The sequence below is a fragment of the Anabrus simplex genome, chromosome 1, assembly GCF_040414725.1.
Source record: "Anabrus simplex isolate iqAnaSimp1 chromosome 1, ASM4041472v1, whole genome shotgun sequence".
Lineage (NCBI taxonomy): Eukaryota > Metazoa > Arthropoda > Insecta > Orthoptera > Tettigoniidae > Anabrus > Anabrus simplex.
The window spans coordinates 1559435740-1559458806 of record NC_090265.1 but is presented as its reverse complement, the minus strand read 5'-3'; the positions used below and the strand labels follow the sequence as shown (position 1 = coordinate 1559458806).

General features: G+C 40.4%; 1 protein-coding gene across 1 annotated transcript in view; it reads left to right on the top strand.

Moving 5' to 3' along the window:
- The window catches only part of crb (crumbs), a 625965-nt gene that overhangs the window by 564427 nt on the left and 38471 nt on the right, over positions 1-23067 (top strand). The window contains exons 29-30 of the mRNA XM_067138875.2: positions 8916-9034; positions 22549-22690. Of these exons, the coding sequence (XP_066994976.2) occupies positions 8916-9034; positions 22549-22690 (261 nt within the window). The remainder of the gene's footprint in view (positions 1-8915; positions 9035-22548; positions 22691-23067) is intronic.

The window sequence follows — 23067 nt, the reverse complement described above, 5'->3', positions numbered from 1 at the left end:
AGTATTTTCAGGTGCGTGGAATAAAAACTCGACAAAAATATCTAAATCACAATCTATGGTAGTGATTGAGGTTCATTTTGTAGGTGGGGGTTTGATATACACTTTAGAAAAGGAAAAGTACGAAAATTCTTATAAACTTGGAACTTATAAGGGAAACAGTGAATATTGTTAAAAAGGCGGGAAATTTAATTTAAAATGTTATAATTAGAATTTTGACATTATTGCAGTTGCTTCTGATTGCTGGGAAGCATGCCAATACTGGGATATGTGCAGAATTTTTCAACAACGTTTGTAGCATATTTAACAATCGAATGAATATTGGCCTGATTTTTCCTGTGTTGAGCTAGGTCTCCCCCCTTAACTTTATTTAGGTATGTTGATACTGATGCATGAAAATGACACATCCACTGCCTTAACTTCTGGGGACATGTAGCTCTCTTTGTAGGATTGAATTATGTATCGATGATGGCTTCCTACAAGATAAAATATCCTGGAGCTAAAATAGTCTCCTGTTTGGATCTTTGTGTTGGGAGACGAATACTGACATCCAGCGAGTTGGTGTATGGAATGTTAGAAGTTTGAATTGTTGTAGTATTTTCAAGAACATAAAAATGGAAGTGGATAGACTAAAGGTAGATGTTGTTGGTATGAGCAAAGTATGTTGGCAGGAATCGTTTGCCTATTAGTTTGTCTGAGATATCCAGGTATAGATAAGAAAAGTGTTTTTCCACCAATCAATACACAATTTATTTTAAATAGATTAAACTAGTACCGGTTTCGGCTCTTTGACGGCCATCATCAGCTAGTACATGATTTGTTTCCAGCCATTAGGCAATTCACAAGTTGTTATTGTACTAGACATCCGGATGTCTAATGGGGGATGGAAATGTATACAGTAGCATGTAATTAAAATATCAGTAGTCAAGGTAAAAAGTTACAATAAGTTAGAACATGAGTATGTAGGACATATTAAAACATATGGGTTATAATATAAAACACTTAAAAAGTTTTAACACATTAAAATTTGGTAAGTATAGGTAGACACTTGTTAAAAATTTTTAGTTCATGTTACATAGGTTCCATTCTTCAATCTTCTGTGTTGTTCCTTTGCTTTTATGTTATGTTGATTTTAGCTGTGTATGGTAATTTTCGAGAAAGTTCTGAAGCTGGTATGCGTCATGTTGATATGGACCTTTGTCATGAAGAATTTTTATTTTATTTTTAATATTGTCTTATATATTCCAACTTGTGATGTACTCTGGTAAGTTTTAATATAGTAAACAGCAGGTCTTGAGTTAGAAGTAGTTGGTGGCAACACCTCTCTCGTCTACGTTTGTGGTTGTAGTCTGTAAATATAAGGTAATATAAGTATAGCAGTGGTGTGTGTATGAAGGAATGCCTGGTGTGTGTATGGAAAGAGTACTTACTTTAGTTGTTGTGGAAGTCTTGTGCCGATGTGTTTGAAGGTTTGTTGTGTTCTACTGCGAGTGCGTCTGGGGCTCATATTAGCTGTGGAGGGGGATGTAGGTGGAGGGGGATGTAGGTGGAGGGGAAGAAGGAGTGGCCGTTGGGGAAGTAGGGGCGGGGTCGGGCTTGTGATTCGTTGGTTTGTTGGAGCGTGTGTTTACTATTTTCAGGTAATCATTCTTTAATGCCGGAATGGCTTTGTCAAAAATGATGCTGGTTTTTTCAGTAATATCATTTATGTTATGATTGGGGTTAGCGTATTGGTCTAAAGAAATGTAGAAATCTTCGGTTATGTTGAGCAGTGGGCCCTTGGAGTTTATGTTTAGTATCGTCATGTCGTTATTGATGTTTGTGAAACTATGCTTGGATTCTTCTACATGTTGGCCTATTGATGAGAAATGGTTATGTTTTACTGCATTTATATGTTCATTGTAGCGGATGGTGAAGTTTCTGCCTGTACGTCCTATGTAACTTGTGTCACAGTTGTTACATTTGATACGGTAGACACCTGATTGGTTGTATTTATTGTTATTATTGACTGTTTTAGTGTTATGTATAATGTTGGTACTATTGTGTGCGGTTTTGAATGCTATTTTCATGCTGTGCTTCTTGAAAATATTAGTTATAGTATATATATGGGCGTTGTTAAAGGTAAATAGGGCATAGTCTTTTTTGGGTTTGGTTGTTTTTGCTAATTTAGTTTTAGGTTGTGATTTTATTTTGTGAATGATTTTGTTGACCATTCCTTTGCTGTATCCGTTATGTTTAGCTATCAGATCAAAAATTAGATGTATGGCTTTTCCGGCGTTTGCTCTATTAACCAGGGTTTCGTCTTAGGTCTGACACTAGACTCATCAGAGTGGGATGTGTCAGACCCTACCCACTGACGCTGGGGTGTATGCAGGTGAACTTATCAGAAGCTTATTTATGAAGCACAGTCTGATAACTGCATACGGGAGATAAAACTCCACAACGGAACCAATGCCCGCCTAGCAATTCCAAATGGAAATTCTAAGTTCCCATGAAGGGAATTAGATTCTTTTCCACCAATAGAGCATATCAAAAATCAGATCAAAAATTAGATGTATGGCTTTTCCGGCGTTTGGTCTATTAACCAGCGTTTTGTCTTAGGTCTGACACTAGACTCATCAGAGTGGGATGTGTCAGACCCTACCCACTGACGCTGGGGTGTATGCAGGTGAACTTATCAGAAGCTTATTTATGAAGCACAGTCTGATAACTGCATACGGGAGATAAAACTCCACAACGGAACCAATGCCCGCCTAGCAATTCCAAATGGAAATTCTAAGTTCCCATGAAGGGAATTAGATTCTTTTCCACCAATAGAGCATATCAAAAATCAGATCAAAAATTAGATGTATGGCTTTTCCGGCGTTTGCTCTATTAACCAGCGTTTCGTCTTAGGTCTGACACTAGACTCATCAGAGTGGGATGTGTCAGACCCTACCCACTGACGCTGGGGTGTATGCAGGTGAACTTATCAGAAGCTTATTTATGAAGCACAGTCTGATAACTGCATACGGGAGATAAAACTCCACAACGGAACCAATGCCCGCCTAGCAATTCCAAATGGAAATTCTAAGTTCCCATGAAGGGAATTAGATTCTTTTCCACCAATAGAGCATATCAAAAATCAGATCAAAAATTAGATGTATGGCTTTTCCGGCGTTTGCTCTATTAACCAGCGTTTCGTTTTATCTCCCGTATGCAGTTATCAGACTGTGCTTCATAAATAAGCTTCTGATAAGTTCACCTGCATACACCCCAGCGTCAGTGGGTAGGGTCTGACACATCCCACTCTGATGAGTCTAGTGTCAGACCTAAGACGAAACGCTGGTTAATAGAGCAAACGCCGGAAAAGCCATACATCTAATTTGATCTGATTTTTGATATGCTCTATTGGTGGAAAAGAATCTAATTCCCTTCATGGGAACTTAGAATTTCCATGTTTAGCTATGTCGTGGATTAACTTCAATTCGTTGTTTTGGTCTTCTGTTGTCATTGGGATGTTAAAAGCTCTATAAATCATACTATAATAGGCTGCTCTTTTTTGTGTATTGGGATGAATGGAGTCATTTTTTATGGTATTTGAGGTGTGTGTGGGTTTCCTGTAGATCTTGTAAGATAAGTGGTTGTTGTGTCTGGTTATTGTTAAGTCTAGGTAATTTAGTGTACAGTTATTTTCGGTTTCTTTGGTGAATTTAATTTGGGGATCTAGAGTGTTAAGTTTGTCTAGTATAGCTTGTGCGTCAGTGGATCTATTATCTAAAATTACGAAGATATCGTCAACAAATCTGCACCAAAAATGTATATTATCTATTTCTTTGATTGACGTCTGTTCTAAGTAATCTATATATATTTCTGCTAATATTCCGGAGGCAGGAGATCCCACAGGTAGTCCTTGTTGCTGATAAATGGTATTGTGAAATCTGAAATAGTTATTGTTTATGGCGAATTCAAGTAAGTTTATGAATTCGTTTATTTCTAAGGTGCTCAAGTTGCTATTGTTTTTTTAGGTTAGATTCTATTATTTTGATTGTTTGTTTAACAGGAATATTAGGGTACATATTTATTATGTCAAATGAAGCAAGGGTGTGGTGTTGTTCGATCTTTAGCTCTTTGGTTCTGTTGCAGAAATCTATTGAGTTTAATATTGTTTTGTTTGCTAAAAATGTATAGTGCTTTTTTAAAATTTTTTTGGATGAATTGCGATAATTTGTAGGTTGGACTGGCTCTATAGTTTATAATTGGTCTCAAAATAGTAAACACATGCTCCAACAAACCAACGAATCACAAACCCGACCCCACCCCTACTTCCCCAACGGCCACTCCTTCTTCCCCTCCACCTACATCCCCCTCCACAGCTAATATGAGCCCCAGACGCACTCGCAGTAGAACACAACAAACCTTCAAACACATCGGCACAAGACTTCCACAACAACTAAAGTAAGTACTCTTTCCATACACACACCAGGCATTCCTTCATACACACACCACTGCTATACTTATATTACCTTATCTTTACAGACTACAACCACAAACGTAGACGAGAGAGGTGTTGCCACCAACTACTTCTAACTCAAGACCTGCTGTTTACTATATTAAAATTTACCAGAGTACATCACAAGTTGGAATATATAACACAATATTAAAAAAAAAAAAAAAATTCTTCATGACAAAGGTCCATATCAACATGACGCATACCAGCTTCAGAACTTTCTCGAAAATTACCATACACAGCTAAAATCAACATAACATAAAAGCAAAGGAACTACACAGAAGATTGAAGAATGGAACCTATGTAACATGAACTAAATTTTTTTAACAAGTGTCTACCTATACTTACCAAATTTTAATGTGTTAAAACTTTTTAAGTGTTTTATATTATGACCCATATGTTTTAATATGTCCTACATACTCATGTTCTAACTTATTGTAATTTTTTACCTTGACTACTGATATTTTAATTACATGCTACTGTATACATTTCCATCCCCCATTAGACATCCGGATGTCTAATACAATAACAACTTGTGAATTGTCTAATGGCTGGAAACAAATCATGTACTAGCTGATGATGGCCGTCAAAGAGCCGAAACCGGTACTAGTTTAATCTATTTAAAATAAATTGTGTATTGATTGGTGTAAAAACACTTTTCTTATCTATACTTTGAATCTGTCAATACGGAAAATGAAATTTATAAATAATAATGAGATATCCAGGCTCGGTTTCTTCAACTGTATGTTAAATTTTACTTAACAAATGTTAACTAACAATTGTTATTAATTTAAGACTTTGTTTAAAAGTGCCCTGTTTCACGAACACGTTTCCAGCATTTGTTACGAAACAATTGTTAAAGACAAATTAACACATTTCAGTGAGATTTCTAAACGCGTTTGGCAGTGAGCGTCTTTTGTTTTTTTTACATAAAGCGCTCCTAGTGGTGTGTTGAAATAGTATTTTGTCACACAGACACATGGTTGACATTATTATAGGTTATGGTTAGCGGAGACTGGTAAGACGTAAACATGTTTAAGTAAGAGGAACAAAAGCGTTACGATGAATGGGAGTTTTTATTTCATTTAATTTTAATTTAAAATTATGCGAATGTGCTTAAAAAGAACGGACTGTTATATCACAACATTCGATATAGCCTCTTCTTATATTCTTATCACCGGGAAAATCTGATAATTGATGTGTTTTGAATGGTTTTCAGGCATTATTTTATTGCGGGGAAAATAATGTAATGCCTTGTTAATGCTGCAGTGGCAGCAGGAATTTTTTGCAGGATTCTACACACTTTTTCTTGCACTTGTGAACATAGTCACCTACAATTACATGAAAAGTGTATCAAGCATAATATCTAACAAGTAGAGGCCAGACCTTGCGGTCAACCGGTTTCACCGAGCTTCAATGTACCTGTGGGGAGATACTCAACGGTAACTCGTATATAAGGGTTTAAGTCAACACGCTTTCGTTTTCGACAAAAATGAGGTCAGATGTCATTACACAGAATCCGCTTTGAACAAAGTGGAGGTGGTAGAACACTAAAAGGCGAACAAATTTTACTTAAACATGTCAGGTCCGCAACCTAATAACTTCTGAAAAATTGATGAATCCCCGATTCCAATGCAAGGCATATATACTTGGGAGTTATATCACAGCAGAACGGAGTGGTCACCGTACTTGTCTGCGAACCTCGTAGACGTGAATTTGAGTCTCGTCGCAGCTATGATTTTTGAACAAAATAAATTAATATGTCCGCCTCTGTGGTGTAGTGGTTAGTGTGATTAGCTGCCACCCCTGGAGGCCCAGGGTCGATTCTCGGCTCTGCCACAAAATTTGAAAAGAGGTACGAGGGCTGGAACGGGGTCCACTCAGCCTTGGGAGGTCAACTGATTAGCGGTGGGTTCGATTCCCACCTCAGCCATCCTGGAAGTGGTTTCCCGCTTCTCCTAACTTAAGGCCATGGCCGCTTCCTTCCCTCATCCTTGTCTATCCCTTCCAATCTTCCCATCCCCCAGCAAGGCCCCTGTTCAGCATAGCAGGTGAGGCCGCCTGGACAAGGTACTGGTCATCCTTCCCAGTTGTATCCCCGACCCTGAGTCTGAAGCTCCAGGACACTGCCCTTAAGGCAGTAGAGGTGGTATCCCTCGCTGAGTCCGAGGGAAAACCGACCCTGGAGGGTAAACAGATAAAGAAGAAGAAGAAATTAAATTAATATTTGAGGGAACGTCAAGATAAAAATTGGAACAAAAAAATTACGCAAATTGCAGTAGAGTTTATTTTCTACCTGAAATTAATATAGGCCTAACTGTTCTCACAGTTACTGCTGGATCTCTTTCTATCTATATATACAGGGTGAAGCGAAATTCGCGTACTCGGGCATCGCAGCGCGACTCCTCACACGCCAGCACTAAAAAAATGTCTCTCACAAAACTTCGTCCTGCGAGTATATCTGGCAGAAAAAGGACGTTGAAGAGTGGCAGTCTGGCAACACTGTAACCACATGTAGGGTAACTACCTCTGTCAGCACATATTAGTCGTGCTGTACAGTTGGTGCAGTGGATAGAGTTTTGGGTTAGCATGCAGGAGGTCGAAGGGTCGATCCTGGGTTGAGGCGTATGTTTTTTATTTCGTAAATGTAGTTCAGGTGGTATGGTATGTAGTTTTCATTGGTCAGCTTTGAAAGACGTCCGCCTCTGTGGTGTACTGGTTAGTGTGATTAGTTGCCACCCCTGGGAGTCTGGGTTCGATTCCCGGCTCTGCCACGAAATTTGAAAAGTGGTACGAGGGCTGGAACGGGGTCTACTCAGCCTCGGGAGGTCAACTGAGTAGAGGTGGGTTCGATTCCCACCTCAGCCACCCTGGAAATGGTTTTCCGTGGTTTCCCACTTTTCCTCCAGGCAAATGCCGGGATGGTATGTAACTTAAGACAACGGCCGCTTCCTTCCCTCTTACAAAGTTAAGTAAGTAAGTTAAGTAGTGATAATGTAGGAATTGGTTTAATAACTACCGAGCTCGATAGCTGCAGTTGGTCAAGTGCAGCCAGTATTCAGTATTCGGGAGATAGTGGGTTCGAACCCCACTGTCGGCAGCCCTGAAGATGGTTTTCCATGGTTTCCCATTTTCACACGAGGCAAATGCTGGGACTATAAGTTAATCAAGGCCCTGGTCAATTCCTTCCCAATTGTAGTCCTTTCCTGACCCGTTGATAGCACAAGACCTGTTTGTGTTAGTGCAACATAAAGCATATTGTAAGGAAAAAGAGGTAGCAGCACTGCATGATTTGGTGTTTATAGTAACAGCTCAGAACGTGGTCAGTCTGAGACACACATCTTCTAACTAGAGGAACAAGTTGAAGTATCATTCATGTAAATTCAGTTCTTGTGCAAGGAAGGTGCTTTGATTGGGAAAACTGTCAGAAAGTCTTCTTTGCTCCACGTTAATCCTTGATAACACACTGCCAATGCAACAGTGGATGTACAGCATATTCTTTGCTAAGGTCTTATTGAGTACCCATCTTATAGTCTAGGTCTCTACCCTTGTAACAGTCACGTCTTTGGCATGCTGAAGAGTAAGTATCTCACCACCAATGAAGCAGTTAATGCTCCTGTGGAAGAGTGGCTCAACTGACAACCAATGTCTTCATTATGTAGGGTATAGAGAAACTTGTTCAGCATTGGTACAGGTGTCTGAATGGTAGGGGAGATTATCTGTAGACTCTCCCTCTCTATATATCATCAGTATGCTGTCATTTTGATATTGTTGTATGTCATCCAATAAATCTAAGTTTCTATACATCAGTCCATGTTTCAGTTGAACAAGCTTTATAACTAATGGAAATGGAACAAATAAGTTTAGAGATATAAATCATAAAATGTGAAAGGAGAATAAGAAAACTCACAAGGAAGAATATAGGGACTAATGTAGGCAAAGGGAGCAACAGAAATGAGAACCAGGGGAAATAAGAAAAAACAAAAGGACAAAGTCATACTAAGCATCTTTACTCATTATTGTTTTCAAAGATTTGTTTTCTCCTTATTATTCCCCATTCTTGCAGATCTACTTATTCGCAACCTCCAGTTGAGCTTGTTTCAGCTTTCCAGTTTTGTCATCCTCACTTATATGATTTCCAACTTTTGAGATGAGCATCAATATTAAGGAGAAAATTTCAAAATCTTCTAGTCTAAGCAAGTACGCAACTGTTGATATCGTGATCATAGTCACTGTACCTCCAGTTTTACATGAAATCTGAAACATATATTTTAATTTCATTTCACTTTCATTGTTCAGGTTTTGAACCATGACTGCCTTGGAGAGAGGCCAGCGATGATGCCATTCAGTCAATTAAAATTCAGTTTTTGTATTTGACTGGAATTATTACAAATCTGAATTTTTGTAAATGCAACCTTTTATTTTTCAGATACTAGGACAGGCCACAATTTTACTTGTAACTGTGCAAGAGGCTATGAAGGAACTTTCTGTGAGAATGTGTACTGTGTGCGATCACCTTGTCTTAATGGAGGCTCATGCATTATAGAGGTAAGCATCATATCATCACCATCATTCACCTCTAGTTACTCAAATGCTGTTTAACAACTCTTTATCACCTTCTCTTGTCAATAAAGTTGTTAAGTAGGATTTCTTAAAAAAAAAAAAAAAAAGAGAGAGAGATCTTTTCTTCTTTCAGCTATTCCTTTATTTACCATTATTCTTTGTACATAAAACAAAGCCATCTCCATGCAGGCCATGAAGGTTCTCAGAGGTGTGGAAGGTAAAGGCTTGCACTATCCATAATCTTGGCTATAAATGGGGGTTAGAGAGTTAAGCTTTTGCTGCCAGAGATACCCCAGAACCAATTTTTGATGCAGGCTAGTGAATCCTAGGGCCATATACTTGTCCAGAAGAGGAAGTCTTGTTTCTGCATTAGTTGCAGCACATTGAGGAAACACTTTTCTAGGTGAAAAATTGCCAGCACTATTGTGATTTGCATCATCAATAGCAAATGATGGTTAGTAGTGGTGGTGGTGGTGGTGGTGGTGGTGGTGGTGGTGGTGGTGGTGGTGGTGGTGGTGGTTGTAGTAGTAGTAGTAGTAGTAGTAGTAGTTTTTTTTTTTTTTGGGTAATTCAGTATGTCAGTTGACTTGTGTGGCTGACATATGCTTCAGGATATACGACAACCACTAGACAAAGGGAAGGCATGAGGTACATAGCTATCAATTTTCAACAAGGGAAGGATTTGTGAACTGCCACCTCAGCGGGCTGTCCAATAGGGCGATTGCAGTGATGTTAATCAGGCCCGAGTCAACAGCAGCATTCGGCCTGCGTAAGTGGAAGGTGGAAACATGAAATTACCAAAAATAGGGCACAACCGATGGCTAATATCCAACAGGATTTGCAAGGAGAATCAGTTTCCATTGGAACATTGTGTACAGCGATCGACCAACTCGGATATTTCAGAAGAACAGCAGGATACAAGCCCCACATTATGAAAGACAATAAGGCTTGACGACTCTGGTGGTGTTTGGACCATTGCAACTCGACACTGGAGCAGTGGAAATCGGTTCTGTGGAGCGATTAATCCAGATTTACATTATTTCTGTCTCATGGACGTGTACTGCATGAGTGTGGCATCTACATGGGGAATGGCCTCTGCCGAAGTGTATATTGCCAACCAGAATTTGGTGGTGGTGGTGGAGTGATGATATGGGGCGCTGTTTCTTGTACTTTGGCGTGGGACCGCTGGTGTTTGTCCATGGCAGCATGAATACAGAAGCATATTCTAACATTTTGAAATGCTTCCAACATTGTGGCATTTTCATGGAATAGATCCTTGTTACTTCCAGGATGACAATGCCAGATGCCATATTTCGGTGGCTACAATGCAGTTGTACGCCGAGAACAGTTTTTGCCGATTTGACTGGCCCACCCAGAGTCCCATCCTGAATCCAATAGAACATTTTTGGGACAAATTGGACCACCGGGTGAGGTCTCAGGAGGAACAGCCTAAATTCATTGTCCAACTCTGGGAATGGTTGCAAGAGGAATGGTAATGAATCCCAGTGGATGACCTGCACACAAACTCATCGAGAGCATGCCAGGCAGAGTGGTTGCCGTTACAGCTGCAAGAAGTGGCACTATGAGGTTCTAATGCAGTGACAACCAACAATATATATATATATATATATTTCTGAAGTAGACATCCAACCACCCATGCAGATGACCACATTGATCTGGAAGACAAAACAAGTACTCATTTGCATTTTAAAAAATGTATCAAAACATTAAAAAAGAATATTACAGACTACATAAAATTAAAAACTAACAGACAACTAACAAAAATACAAATGTGCAGATAAAATGGATAAGGAATCCCTCAGATGCATGAGGGATAGATGTTGTAGATCCTTGAGTGTTAACCTCAGCTTCTTGAGGAAGGAACTTGTGCCCTTGAAAGAGGTTGTTCCAAAGAGAAGGCCTTACACTTCTCTTGTGTATGTAATTGATTTATAGCTCTCACTTAAGTATGGAACACATGGGCAGTAAGCAGCTTTCCTTTTATCATCCACTGGTGTCTCAGTGACTCCTGCTGTATGTTCCTCTCAAAGTATACTGGGGATCCAATAGAGGACATTTCAATGGATGGCAGCAATATTTATACACTTATATACACTTATTTGAACCTTCTTCTACAATGCAGTGAACTTCTTTGTACACTCCCATTGAACTTTTCGTAGATTAGTACCTCGTGATGGTTATTTCTTTCCAACTCTTCTTTTGGACAGAACTGTTTAAACTGTTGATGTATTGCAGGACATTTTCATTGCATTTGTCCACTCATAACATGATCCTATTCCATAGCAATTGATATCATGACTCTCTGGACCACTTACTATGCCACTCAGCCAGAAGACCTCTCCTATCACTCATCCATCTTTGGATCAGCCTTAGGATTGTCCTTGTATGATTCTGTTTTTGTATGGAAGATGAACCAACTCGGAGAACATCTGTGATGAAGCTCATTCCATGAGCATCAATCAGTTGTTGTAAGATATTCTTCATTCAGAGGAGATCTTGTTGTTGAAGATCATCTTGATTTTCAGTTGCTATCTCTCTAGAATGTGAGAGATGTTTGTCATTTTTCCAGTGGAAATGTTGACAGATGTTGAAATTCTGGATGTAAGCCTCCCATTTGGCTTTAGTTACACCTAGTCCTCGAAGAATCCGAGGACCATAAAGCATGTTGTTAAGAAACTCGTGAGGTAATCCTGTCATATCTTTTACAGTTGGAACAGATAATCTTATCAATGAATGGGAATATAATTCTAGGCTAAATGTACTGATTTGCAATATTCAACTTCTGATCAGGCTTAAGAAGTGATGAAATCTGATTAATTTAGAAGTCTAAAATAATTTCTTCACCATAAGCTATCCGTAAATATTTGGTAGTTTCCCCTCTGAATACATTCCATTTCACTGCCATATAGTAACACCACTTTTCCTTCAGCCAGAATAAATTTCTGGAAGTTTATAATTTTACAATTGGATGGATTCACTGTTAATCAATTTATTTATTTATTTATTTATTTATTTATTTATTTATTTATTTATTTATTTATTTTAAACTTAATGTGACAGTATTAAGAAATCCCATTTAATACAGTCTTCATGGTTGAAAAGAGAGAACATTTTAGTTATATAATGGGTTACACAGTGTGTCTTGCCAGTTAATCTGCTATGGTAATGGAGTAAACCATACAGTCAGTGTCTCCATGCCGAGTGTTGGGCGGCAGTAAATAGCCTCACCCACTATAAGGACCAGCGGCGAAGGGTGGAGGAGTCCTTACAGACGGGAAATGGGCCCTCAGTGGAGGAAATGCCACTGAAACCTCATATTATTTGTAGCGTCTGTACTCCAAAGGAGCAGCTACAAAAGGCGTCTCTTCTCCAAGTTAAGAGCAGCCTACAAGTTTTGGTTGGCAGTAGCTCTAAAATGCCTTTAGGAGTGGAGAACCCATCGTAATAAGAGCCTGTATGATAAGTGTACTGAAGCCTCAGAAAATGCTAGGGTGTTCCCCACAAGCGACGTGCAAAATACTATGTCATTCCCCACAAGTGACATGCAAAATACTAGGTTATTCCCCACAAGCGACATGCAATTCTTGTGATGCTGGGAGAAATGTGAGAAATGGGCAACCAGCAACCAAATACATCAAGATAGCGACCATCAATGTAGTGACACTAACAGGGAAAGTGGAAGAAATTGTAGATTTTATGGTTGACAAAGATACGGCATTGCTGGGAATCAGTGAGACCAAATGGAAAGGAAAAGGTGAGGAAACTAAAGAAAGGATACACCTTATACTATAGGGGAGGAAGAGAAGCCAAAAATGGTGTAGGTCTCATAATTAGAAAAGACTTAAAGGAATACCTAGAATTGGTGGAAAACATAAATGACAGGTTGATTAAGGTCAGATTGAGACTTGAAACTGATCTTACAGATATAATTCAAGGGTATGCTCCACGAACAGGAAATGCAGATATGGATCTAGAGAAATACCCTGAATATCTGGAAGGCCATATACAGGACAAACAAGTTGTAATCATAGGACATATGAATGCCCAAGTAGGTCAGGAAAGAAAAGGAGATAAAGAGATTATACAGTAGGTCCATTTGGATATGGGAAGAGAAACAAGGCTGGAGATATTTTGGTAGACTTTTGTAGAAGAAATGAGCTGATCATTGATAACACATGGTTTCAAAGGAAAAACAATCAGAAGATAACAATACATGGGATAACAAAATCAAATCTCCGATAGATTACATTTTGGTCGAGAAAGGTAACAGGAAAATGTTGGTAGTTGTAACAGCCCTCCCAAGTATTTCTTTCGAAAGAGATCGCAGAGTTGTGATAGCTAAGTTGAAGATGGGAAAGATACAAAAGATGACTGAAATTAGGCAGAAAAAGCTAAGGGTGTGGAAATTGCAGGAGAAGGAAATAAATGAAGAGTTCCAGAGGCACATTAAAACAAGTATACCTAAGGAAGACACTGGAAAGGTTGAAGAAGAATGGGCATACTTTAAAACAGTCATGATGGAATCTGCAGAAAAGACCTTTTGGAAGAGTATCAGGAAGGAAGAAAGATCAAGTAACGCCCTGGTGGAATAACACGGTAAAAGATATAGTTAAAGGGAGGAAACAAGCTTGGAAAAGATGGCTGAGAAACAGAACAACAGAATGCAAAACAGAATACAGGCACTGCAAGGAGTGCTCCAAGGTGGTTCAAGAAGAGAAAAAGAAATGCTGGCAAAATTTCTGCAAGGAGATACAACCGGAAGCAAAAAGATTGTATTCCAGTGGGTTAAAAAGAAGAAAAACCCAGGTGAAGGTGCTAACTTCATTAAAAATGAACAGGAGGAAGTGATGACACAGAAGCAGGATATACTGCAGAGGTGGGTAAAATACTGTAATGGTTATAGTGTCCGCCATGCCAACTTGCTACGGGCCCGCCTCGCCACCGTATTCGGCCCACCCCCTTACTTCAGCCGCGCCAATCACGTGCAGCACTTTAGTGCTAGGCCAGCCACTCCCGCCTCCGCCTGCGGTCCCGCAGCAGAGGACTACGGAAATGACTGGAAGATTAATCCAGAGTCTTCTATTTCGCGAGGTTCCAGGATCCATCGAACATCCGGACTATTCCAGAAGGGCTGGCGCAGGTATATAAGAGCAGTTACTTGCCTGCAGTTAGTGAGTGAGAGTTAGACTGAGTCAGTGAGAGTTAGTTAGAGAGTGAGCGAGCGAAGAGCACAGTCAGTGGTAGCCTGGGCTGAGATGTCAGCCTGATCGAGTATCTGCGTGTTGGAGCCGAGGACTCGTTCCTGTTTTCCTGATGTGGTGTGTGTGTGTCCCTTGAGGCTGGCTGCTGGAGCAGAACCTGGAGCAGCGCGAAGGGAACACTGGGTGCCGACGTGTGCGGACTGCGAACGGGGTTCGACGGATTGAGTGAACAGCGGATACTATCCCGACCTGCGAGACTGATGTGTAGGCTGTGGACCGCGACAGCGCTAATGAGTGTGACTGAGTGGCTGAGAGAGTGTACTGTAAATAATCAACTGTAAATAATCAATGACTCTGTGTGTGTGTGTGCGTACGTGTGTGCGTGCGTGCGTGTGTGGGTGCGTGCGTGCATGTGTGTGTGTCATTGTAGATGGGACATGAGAAACTAAGAGAGAGAGCGCGAACCGTGTAAGTGTACTTGTGTAACTTGTAATCTCGGCTATTGTCTGTGTGTGTGTAAATCTGTAATTGTAGTGCTAAGTTAATAAATCTTAGAAATAGTTTGCTACCAGGTTCTGTACAAATTTTTTTACTTATTTACCCCTCCAACATGTAACAACTGCCGTCAGAAGTAGGATGGACAAGTGTGATAAACTAGTGGATAAACTCTTACGTAAAAGCTGGTGTCAGAATCGAGTACCTGGTAGCGTATTTTGTATTAGACGGAAATTTCTACTGTTGAAATGAATTCCGAACAGCTCCAGATTTTTCTAAGCAAGTTTAGTGAACTTGAAAATAAAATTTTATCTGGTTATGGCTAACTCATTAGTGAACTGAGATCTGAGTGGAGGTCAAACCCGGTCCAGCTGAAAACAGACTTAAGTGAACAGAAGAGTGAGCAGTTAAAGTCGGAAAATGAAGTGCGCTCTCTCGAAACCGAGGTCGACAATGACGATGTGCGGGACGACAACGAACTCGACAAGAAGCGGACTGAAGAGATGCCCGTTGTTGTGGAGTCCGGATTTCGAGTCCCAGCGGTGGAAGTAAGTGCCCTGTGTGCGGAAACGATGGCTGTGGAGACGCGAATGAATCTGTTAGCAGCGACGGCGGCTTCACCATTTTGAAGTTGGAAACCCTGCGCGACAACGGGATTACTTCCAAGAGAACATGCCGGACCCAGTTCGAGACCGGATCGACGTCCAAGAAGAGTGCCGAATATCCGATCGCCGGACTACGCGTACAGAAGATGACAGTACAACGCAGCCCCCAGCCAAGTTCTACCTACGAGGAGGTTGTGGGAGTGCTCGATTTGCGCTGCGGTGTCCAGCAACAGAGAGCCACCTACCAAGTCCAGCTGCAGGAAAGGACTCAGAGCGCCGATATAACGCCGCGAGAATTCGACGCCGAGATCGAGCGACCAGGAGATGTGATTGTGGAAGAGTTATTCCGAGGCGAGATCAAGCTCGAGGTGGCTGACGGCTGTGATAAACCACGTGGCGCTGAGCAGGGAGGACGACCGGCAGGAAACAGAACTACGAAGAGTCTCTGACGATGGCCCATGAGACAGAGGCACTGATTGCAATGGCACGGCTGGAGGGACCCCTACTAGGAGACGGAACACCAATGGAAGACGAACCGATGACCAATGAACGAGGATGCCACCTGACTAGAACTCTTGTTCCGGCACAAATCTGTGTGCCGGTATGAACATCAAATTCCGCACCCCGGAAGAAAAGGAAATTCAGCAGGGCTAAATCTGGGACATGCCGAGCTGTGTGGCTCAGATGGTTAAGGCGCTAGCCTTCTAACCCCAACTTGGCAGGTTCGATCCTGGCTCAGTCCGGTGGTATTTGAAGGTGCTGAAATACGACAGCCCCGTGTCGGTAGATTTACTGGCACGTAAAAGAACTCCTGCGGGACTAAATTCCGGCACCTCGGCGTCTCCGAAGACCTTAAAAAGTAGTTAGTGGGACGTAAAGCAAATAACATTAATTATTAAATCTGGGACGAGCAAACCAGTCCCCGGCATCACACCAGAGGACTGCGAAAGCGCTCAAGCCCTGAAAGTAGACGCGGGTGTGGACGAAAGGAAAACCACCAAAGTTCCGGCTGCCATGCGAAGACTTGCTGATCGTTATCAATGGAAACGAGTACACCGTCGACCGGACCCAGCGGATCCCCCATGGGAAGGTGGTGGCCAACCGAACAAAGTGTACTGCAGCGTATCGTGGAGCAGCTCGGGACGAGCAGCCTTAAGGAGCGGACAATGTAATGGTTGTAGTGTCCGCCATGCCAACTTGCTACGGGCCCACCTCGTCACCGTATTCGACCCACCCCCTTACTTCAGCCGCGCCAATCACGTGCAGCACTTTACTGCTAGGCCAGCCACTCTCGCCTCCGCCTGCGGTCCCGCAGCAAAGGACTACGCAAACGGCTGGAAGATTAATCTGTAGTCTTCTATTTCGCGAGGTTCCTGGATCCATCGAACATCCAGACTATTCCAGAAGGGCTGGCGCAGGTATGTAAGAGCAGTTACTTGCCTGCAGTTAGTGAGTGAGAGTTAGACTGAGTCAGTGAGAGTTAGTTAGAGAGTGAGTGAGCGAAGAGCACAGTCAGCGGTAGCCTGGGCTGAGATGTCAGCTTGATCGAGTATCTGCGTGTTGGAGCCGAGGACTCGTTCCTGTTTTCCTGATGTGGTGTGTGTGTGTGTGTCCCTTGAGGCTGGCTGCTGGAGCAGAACCTGGAGTGTTCTGGAGCAGCGCGAAGGGAACACTGGGTGCACACACACACACACACACACACACAGAGAGAGAGAGAGAGAGAGAGAGAGAGAGAGAGAGAGAGAGAGTGTGTGTGTCATTGACCCAATATTTACATTGCGTTAAATGATGGAAAGGTATTGGGAATATGGAAAGGACATGGTAGTAACATTTCTAGATATTGAAAAGGCATATGACAGTGTCCCAAGGAATTTGGTATGGAAAACATTGACAGAGGCACAGATTGGGAATGAAACTATGCAGATTGTAATAGCATTGTATCAAAATTGTGAAAGCTGTGTTAGAACCAAAGTAGGTCAAACTGAATTGTTCAGAGTTGAGACAGGCTTAAGACAGGGAAGTGGACAAAAGGGGTCATTATACCAATTTTCAAGAAAGGAGACAGGAGGCAATGTGAAAATTACAGAGGAGTGACACTGATACCTCATACAGCTAAGATCATTGAGAGAATCTTGGATAAACGAATAAGAGACTCTTCATTATCATCATGGATAGAATTCTGCGTAATATCAAGGAGAAGATGATGGGTGAGCAAGTAAAGTCTATGCTCTTTGCTAATGACATTGTAGTTTGGAGAGATAATGAAGAGGAAGTATAGACACAAGTTGATTTATGGAATGAGGGGAGAAGAAATTTTGGAGTGAAGATTAGTACTGCGAAAAGCAAGACTTTGATCATGATGAGAGGTAACAGATAATCCAGGGGAGTGATAAAAATAGGAAATGAACCTCTTGAAGTAGTGAAAAATGTTAAATATTTGGACAGCGTGATGTCACAAGATGGAAATTTGGATGGAGAAATTTATTTACAAATACAGCAGTCTGCAAGTTTCTACCAGTGTGTGAGAGACATTGTATGGAACAAAGATATGCCAATGAAGTGCAAGAAGGTTTTATACTCATCCTATTATAAACCTATACTGACCTATGCTTCAGCAGCACATTGACTAAGCGGAACCAAAGTAATATACAAGCAGCTGAAATGAGGTTCTTGAGGAGCATACAAGGAAAAACAAGATGAGATAGAATTATGAAATAAGGAAGAAAGGAGAAGCGTGCGAGTGTGTAAACTTCAAGAAGAGATTGATATAGCAAAGCTAAAATGGTTTTGACCCATGATGAGAATGCCAAGAGAGAGAATACCAAAGAGAACATTCATGGATATAGAGACTGCAAAGAGGCCTAGGGGACGGCCTAGAATGAGATGGAGGAACTCTGTTGTGGACTGTATTGCAAATAAAGGAGTCGATAGCAATAAAGTACTAGAAGAGGAGTGGTGGAAAGATCGAGTAAGGTGGAGGGCTTTGGTACACTACTCTACCCAGAGAGAATCTGGAAAATGGAATGGAAAGGAAGAAGAAGAAGTAGAAGAAGAAGAAGAAACAAATGGATTACGTATTTTTTTGCTCCCTCATTTGAGATTTCATCCATATTAAACACTTCGACTGATAAGTTTCTAAAAACATGTTCTAATCTTTGAATTACTTCCATGGAAATCTGTGTTGGGCTTAAATTCACCAGCATAGATGTAATTTATTGTGATTTGACGAGACTCTGATTTGAGGTTAGATCATATATATGTGTATCCTTTCATTGTGGCATAGAGCCTACATATCGATAACAGTTTATGTGTGTTAATTGTAGCTTGATGTAGAAATGAAATTTGGGAAGCTTTGGAAAACAGATCCTAAAAATAGAATTATATTGACTGCTGTCTTTACAATTAAAGTAAATCATCTTATATTACAACCTCTCATCTGTGAGAATCTTCTTGTGATTTTTCCTATCCAGTTATAACATATTGCTTACTTTATAAATCCTATATACAGAACAGGAAATCCATTTGATGTGTAGGCCTAATTCATGTTTTATAAGTTTCTCCATTTTCTCTGAGAGCTTATTTACCTTTTGTTGGTCGAGGGGTGAGTGCACTACTCATCTTCTGATATTTTTCTCTATAATAAGAAATTAAATGCAGGTAAACTTTTGAACCACTTTGTAGCTGACTGTTAGGGTTTCAGGAGATGAGTAACGGCAGTGGTGTGGGACATTGTTGACTTTGGTAGGAGCAAGGCATTGTTTCTGTCAACAGTGGACTACGAAAGGGTGCTGCACTCACCCTTGACCTGCATTGTTACTATATTTTTACACTCAATTACTGTCCAGGATTTTTATGTTTTACTATTCATTCTTGAGAATTTGGTGGTAACCGCTGGCTCACGAAGAGATTAGTCAGTGACTGTCACGTTATAGCAAGCAGGGGCTACCAACTATACTCACAAAGCCTCGCAGTACTAAGAGCGGGTTGAAATAAACAGTAAAGAGGGTGGACGTAAGTGGAATTTAAAAAACGTGAACTTTGCTCCTATTAACTCTGTGAAAAATAACACAATTTCTGAGTAAGAAAAATTTAATGATTAAATCTAGTTTTTAAAAAAAACTTCCATTAAAGGGATAATGTACATAGTTTTAAAATGATCAGAATTCCTCAGCAAAAAAGTACATGAATAATTAATTATGAATTAATTTTAGTTAATAAATTAATATTTAGTTTGAAAAGAAACAGATAATAAAGTGATCGATCATGACTAGGTTCAGTGTTAATATTGTCTTTAGATCACCAATGAATCTTGCAGTAGCAGCTAAACTTCAAGCATGAAAATTACTAGGATATGAAGAATTATAACAGGTTGATTCAAATAAATGACCAACAATCCTGTCCCTCAGTATGTTGGATGTGACAGTGTTATGATGTGGAATGTTCTTCCACCTCCCCAAAGCAGAAAAAGACTGAAAAGGAATATAGTAATTTATCCACCTGGAGTGAAAAGAGCAGGACAGAATTCGAAGACTGCATATGAATTGTGGTCTCTCTTTTTTCCAGATGAAGTGCTTGAAGAAATAATGCATTACACAAACACTAGTTATTCTTGAGAAAGTGATGTTGTGGACACCAACCTTGAAGAAATGAAGGCCGTTACAGTTCTGCTATATTTAGGTGAAATAATGAAGTCATCCCGTTGTAATCTTGAAGATCTCTGGGCAATTGATGGTGCGCCTCTGAAATGATTCATTTTGTTATGTCTTGCCACAGATTTTATTTGTTGTTGAGAGTACTTTGGTTCGATGATGCTCAGAGAAAATGGCCAGAAAAACCTATGATAAGCACCAATCAGAGATAGTTTTGAGAAGTTTGTGGAACGATGCGAAGAACTCTATTCCATAGGGGAATATGTAACAGTGGGTGAGATGTTAGCCGGCCCCGTGGTGTAGGGGTAGCGTGCCTGCTTCTTACCTGGGGGCTCCGGGTTCGATTCCCGGCCAGGTCAGGGATTTTTACCTGGACCTGAGGGCTGGTTCGTGGTCCACTCAGCCTACGTGATTAGAATTGAGGAGCTATCTGATGGTGAGATGGCGGCCCCTGTCTAGAAAGCCAAGAATAACGGCAGAGAGGATTCATCGTGCTGACCACATGACACCTCGTAATCTGCAGGCCCTCGGGCTGAGCAGCGGTCGCTTGGTAGGCCAAGGCCCTTCAAGGGCTGTAGTGCCATGGGGTTTGGTTTGGTTTGGTTTGGTTTGGTTTGGTTTGGTTTGGTTTGGGTGAGATGTTAGTCCTTCCATGGATGACATAGTTTTGAAAATTCCTGTCTAGAAAGCTGGTGAAATATGGACTCAAGGTCTTTGCTATGGTCGATTCACAGATGTTCTGTACATCTAACATCGAGGTCTATGTTGGTGTTCAACCGGAGGGCCCATTTGCGTCAGGTAACAGGCCAAAAAGTATTGTGAATAGGTGGATACAACCAATCAAGAACACTGGCTGCAACATTCTGGTGGACAGTTGGCGTTGATCTTGCTAACAAGCTTGTGTGGGAGTACAACCTTATGATGATTTGTACTTCAAGAAAAAATAAACCTGAAATCCGACCTGAAATTGTGAACTCACTGCCCACGGCAGTGACCTCTAGCTTGTTTGCTTTTGGTGAGTATGTAATGTTAGTATCATACATTCCAAAAAGGTACATGAATGTGATATTGATCTCCAACATGCATGATTCAGACAGCATTCTATTAATGGTACCCAAATGGTGTGCATTGTTGAGAAGATAAAGAAATATCATGTCCTAAATTTGTAAACAGGATTATCATGATTGACTCTCAGTTGGATCCTGCAAAATGTGGAGAAATTTTAGTTGGGATCACTCAGAGGGATCTGATCAGTTGTTCAACCCTTTCCTGCCCTTAGCGCCGAAAAGTGCCCGCCTGTTCATTTTACCTTTCGGTCCTTAGCGCCCGAAAGCGCTCAGCTGCATCATCTGCACATATCTGCGATCTATGTGATTGTTTTATTTTATTTTTTGGCAGTGAAGTGTTTATAAGTCATTTATGAACACGCAGTATAATCTACAAGGCTTAGGAAATAAAAGAAGAGCGATAATCTGTCCTGCCATTGCCTAGGCAATGGTCTTGAACTTCCACGAGTGCAGGTCAGCTGTTTTTTCCATAAACATGCAGGATTGAATACTGTGGATATTGAAACTGACCTGAATATAGGCGAAGAAAATGACACAGAATCGTTGAGTAGGGGTGGCAGTGAAGTTTTAGTGAGTGAATAACATATCAACGAAGATAACATATCAACAGTGATATAAATGAAAACGGATATCGAAAAGTCGGACCTGATAGCAATGCCACGGCAATTCAGGTAACACAGATATTTTTCTTTTGTTACTCCGAATGATTATATGGATGATGTTGAACATGTCCATAATTTGGAGAGAGTATAACGAGAAATAGGTTGTTTTTTACGTATGTTAGGAGGAGACAAACTATTCAGTGACATGACCAACTGCATATATATCTTTGCGGCATTCAAACAGGGACATTCTGGTAAAATAGCTACAGAATGGGAAGACACTTGCCCAGAGGAAAAAAAATCCTTATATACATGGGCATCATTTCACTTTCAGGGATTCAGGCAACATGAGAATGTGACATATGCAGTCTACCTTTGTGTCGAGTATCACCACTGGTGGAGGGGTTGAACCAACAACCTTATGACTCTGTGAATATAATAATGGATGTGATGTTATGCATTCTAATATTATGGAAAATTTGAATATATTGTGATGAATAGTTTCTATTATATTTAACTTTTTCTGAAACAATATGCTCTATTTCAATTTTCCAACAATAGGTTGAAACCTGGGGATAAGCAGAGTGAAAATGTGGACGGGAAAAGGTTAATATCATAAAGTATCCTAATTTGACCCTCTGGATGTAGTCATAACGTACATGTCCTCACTGCTAGGCTTCTTCCATTTTGACATTATTGTTGACTCTTGTTTTGTTCCAGCATTGAAACTTTGTTTCCATTTGTTTAAGTGGGCCATTTTTTCCTCCTCTCCAGTCCTATATTTGAAGTATCAGAAGTCTGTTTCTTTTATAGAATTTTTGACTACCTCATTCCTAAAATTATTGTTCTTAATTCACAGAATGCATTCTGCAGTTGTTTATTTGGTTATACCGGTGAGCTATGTCAAACCGACATTGATGATTGTGAATCGCAGCCATGCAAACACGGAGGGATCTGTGAAGATTTTGTTGGAAATTATACTTGCTCCTGTGAGGGAACAGGTGAGATACCTTAATATATTATATTAAACACATGTTTGTTTCATTTCTGTACCTACTGTAGAATGTGGTATACTTAAACTTGTGGTGGTAATGACCAAACACAAGAATGTAATTCTGAACAGTTTTGATAAATTTTAAATGTTTCATTAATGTTACTACGTGCAGAAAGTGTTACGTTCTTTGTTAAAGTTGGTGTAAAAGTTTCTCTACCTTTAGAGAAACTTGGAGCAACTTATTTTAAAAGTTTTTAGAATTTTCTTTATATAATTATAAATATCTTGTAATTTGAAAAGAACTGCAGTAAGTATTCTATGGAAATTAATAGTTCCAAGAACAGATTGTTGTTGGTTGGGAATAAACCTAAAAAGATTCAGTGC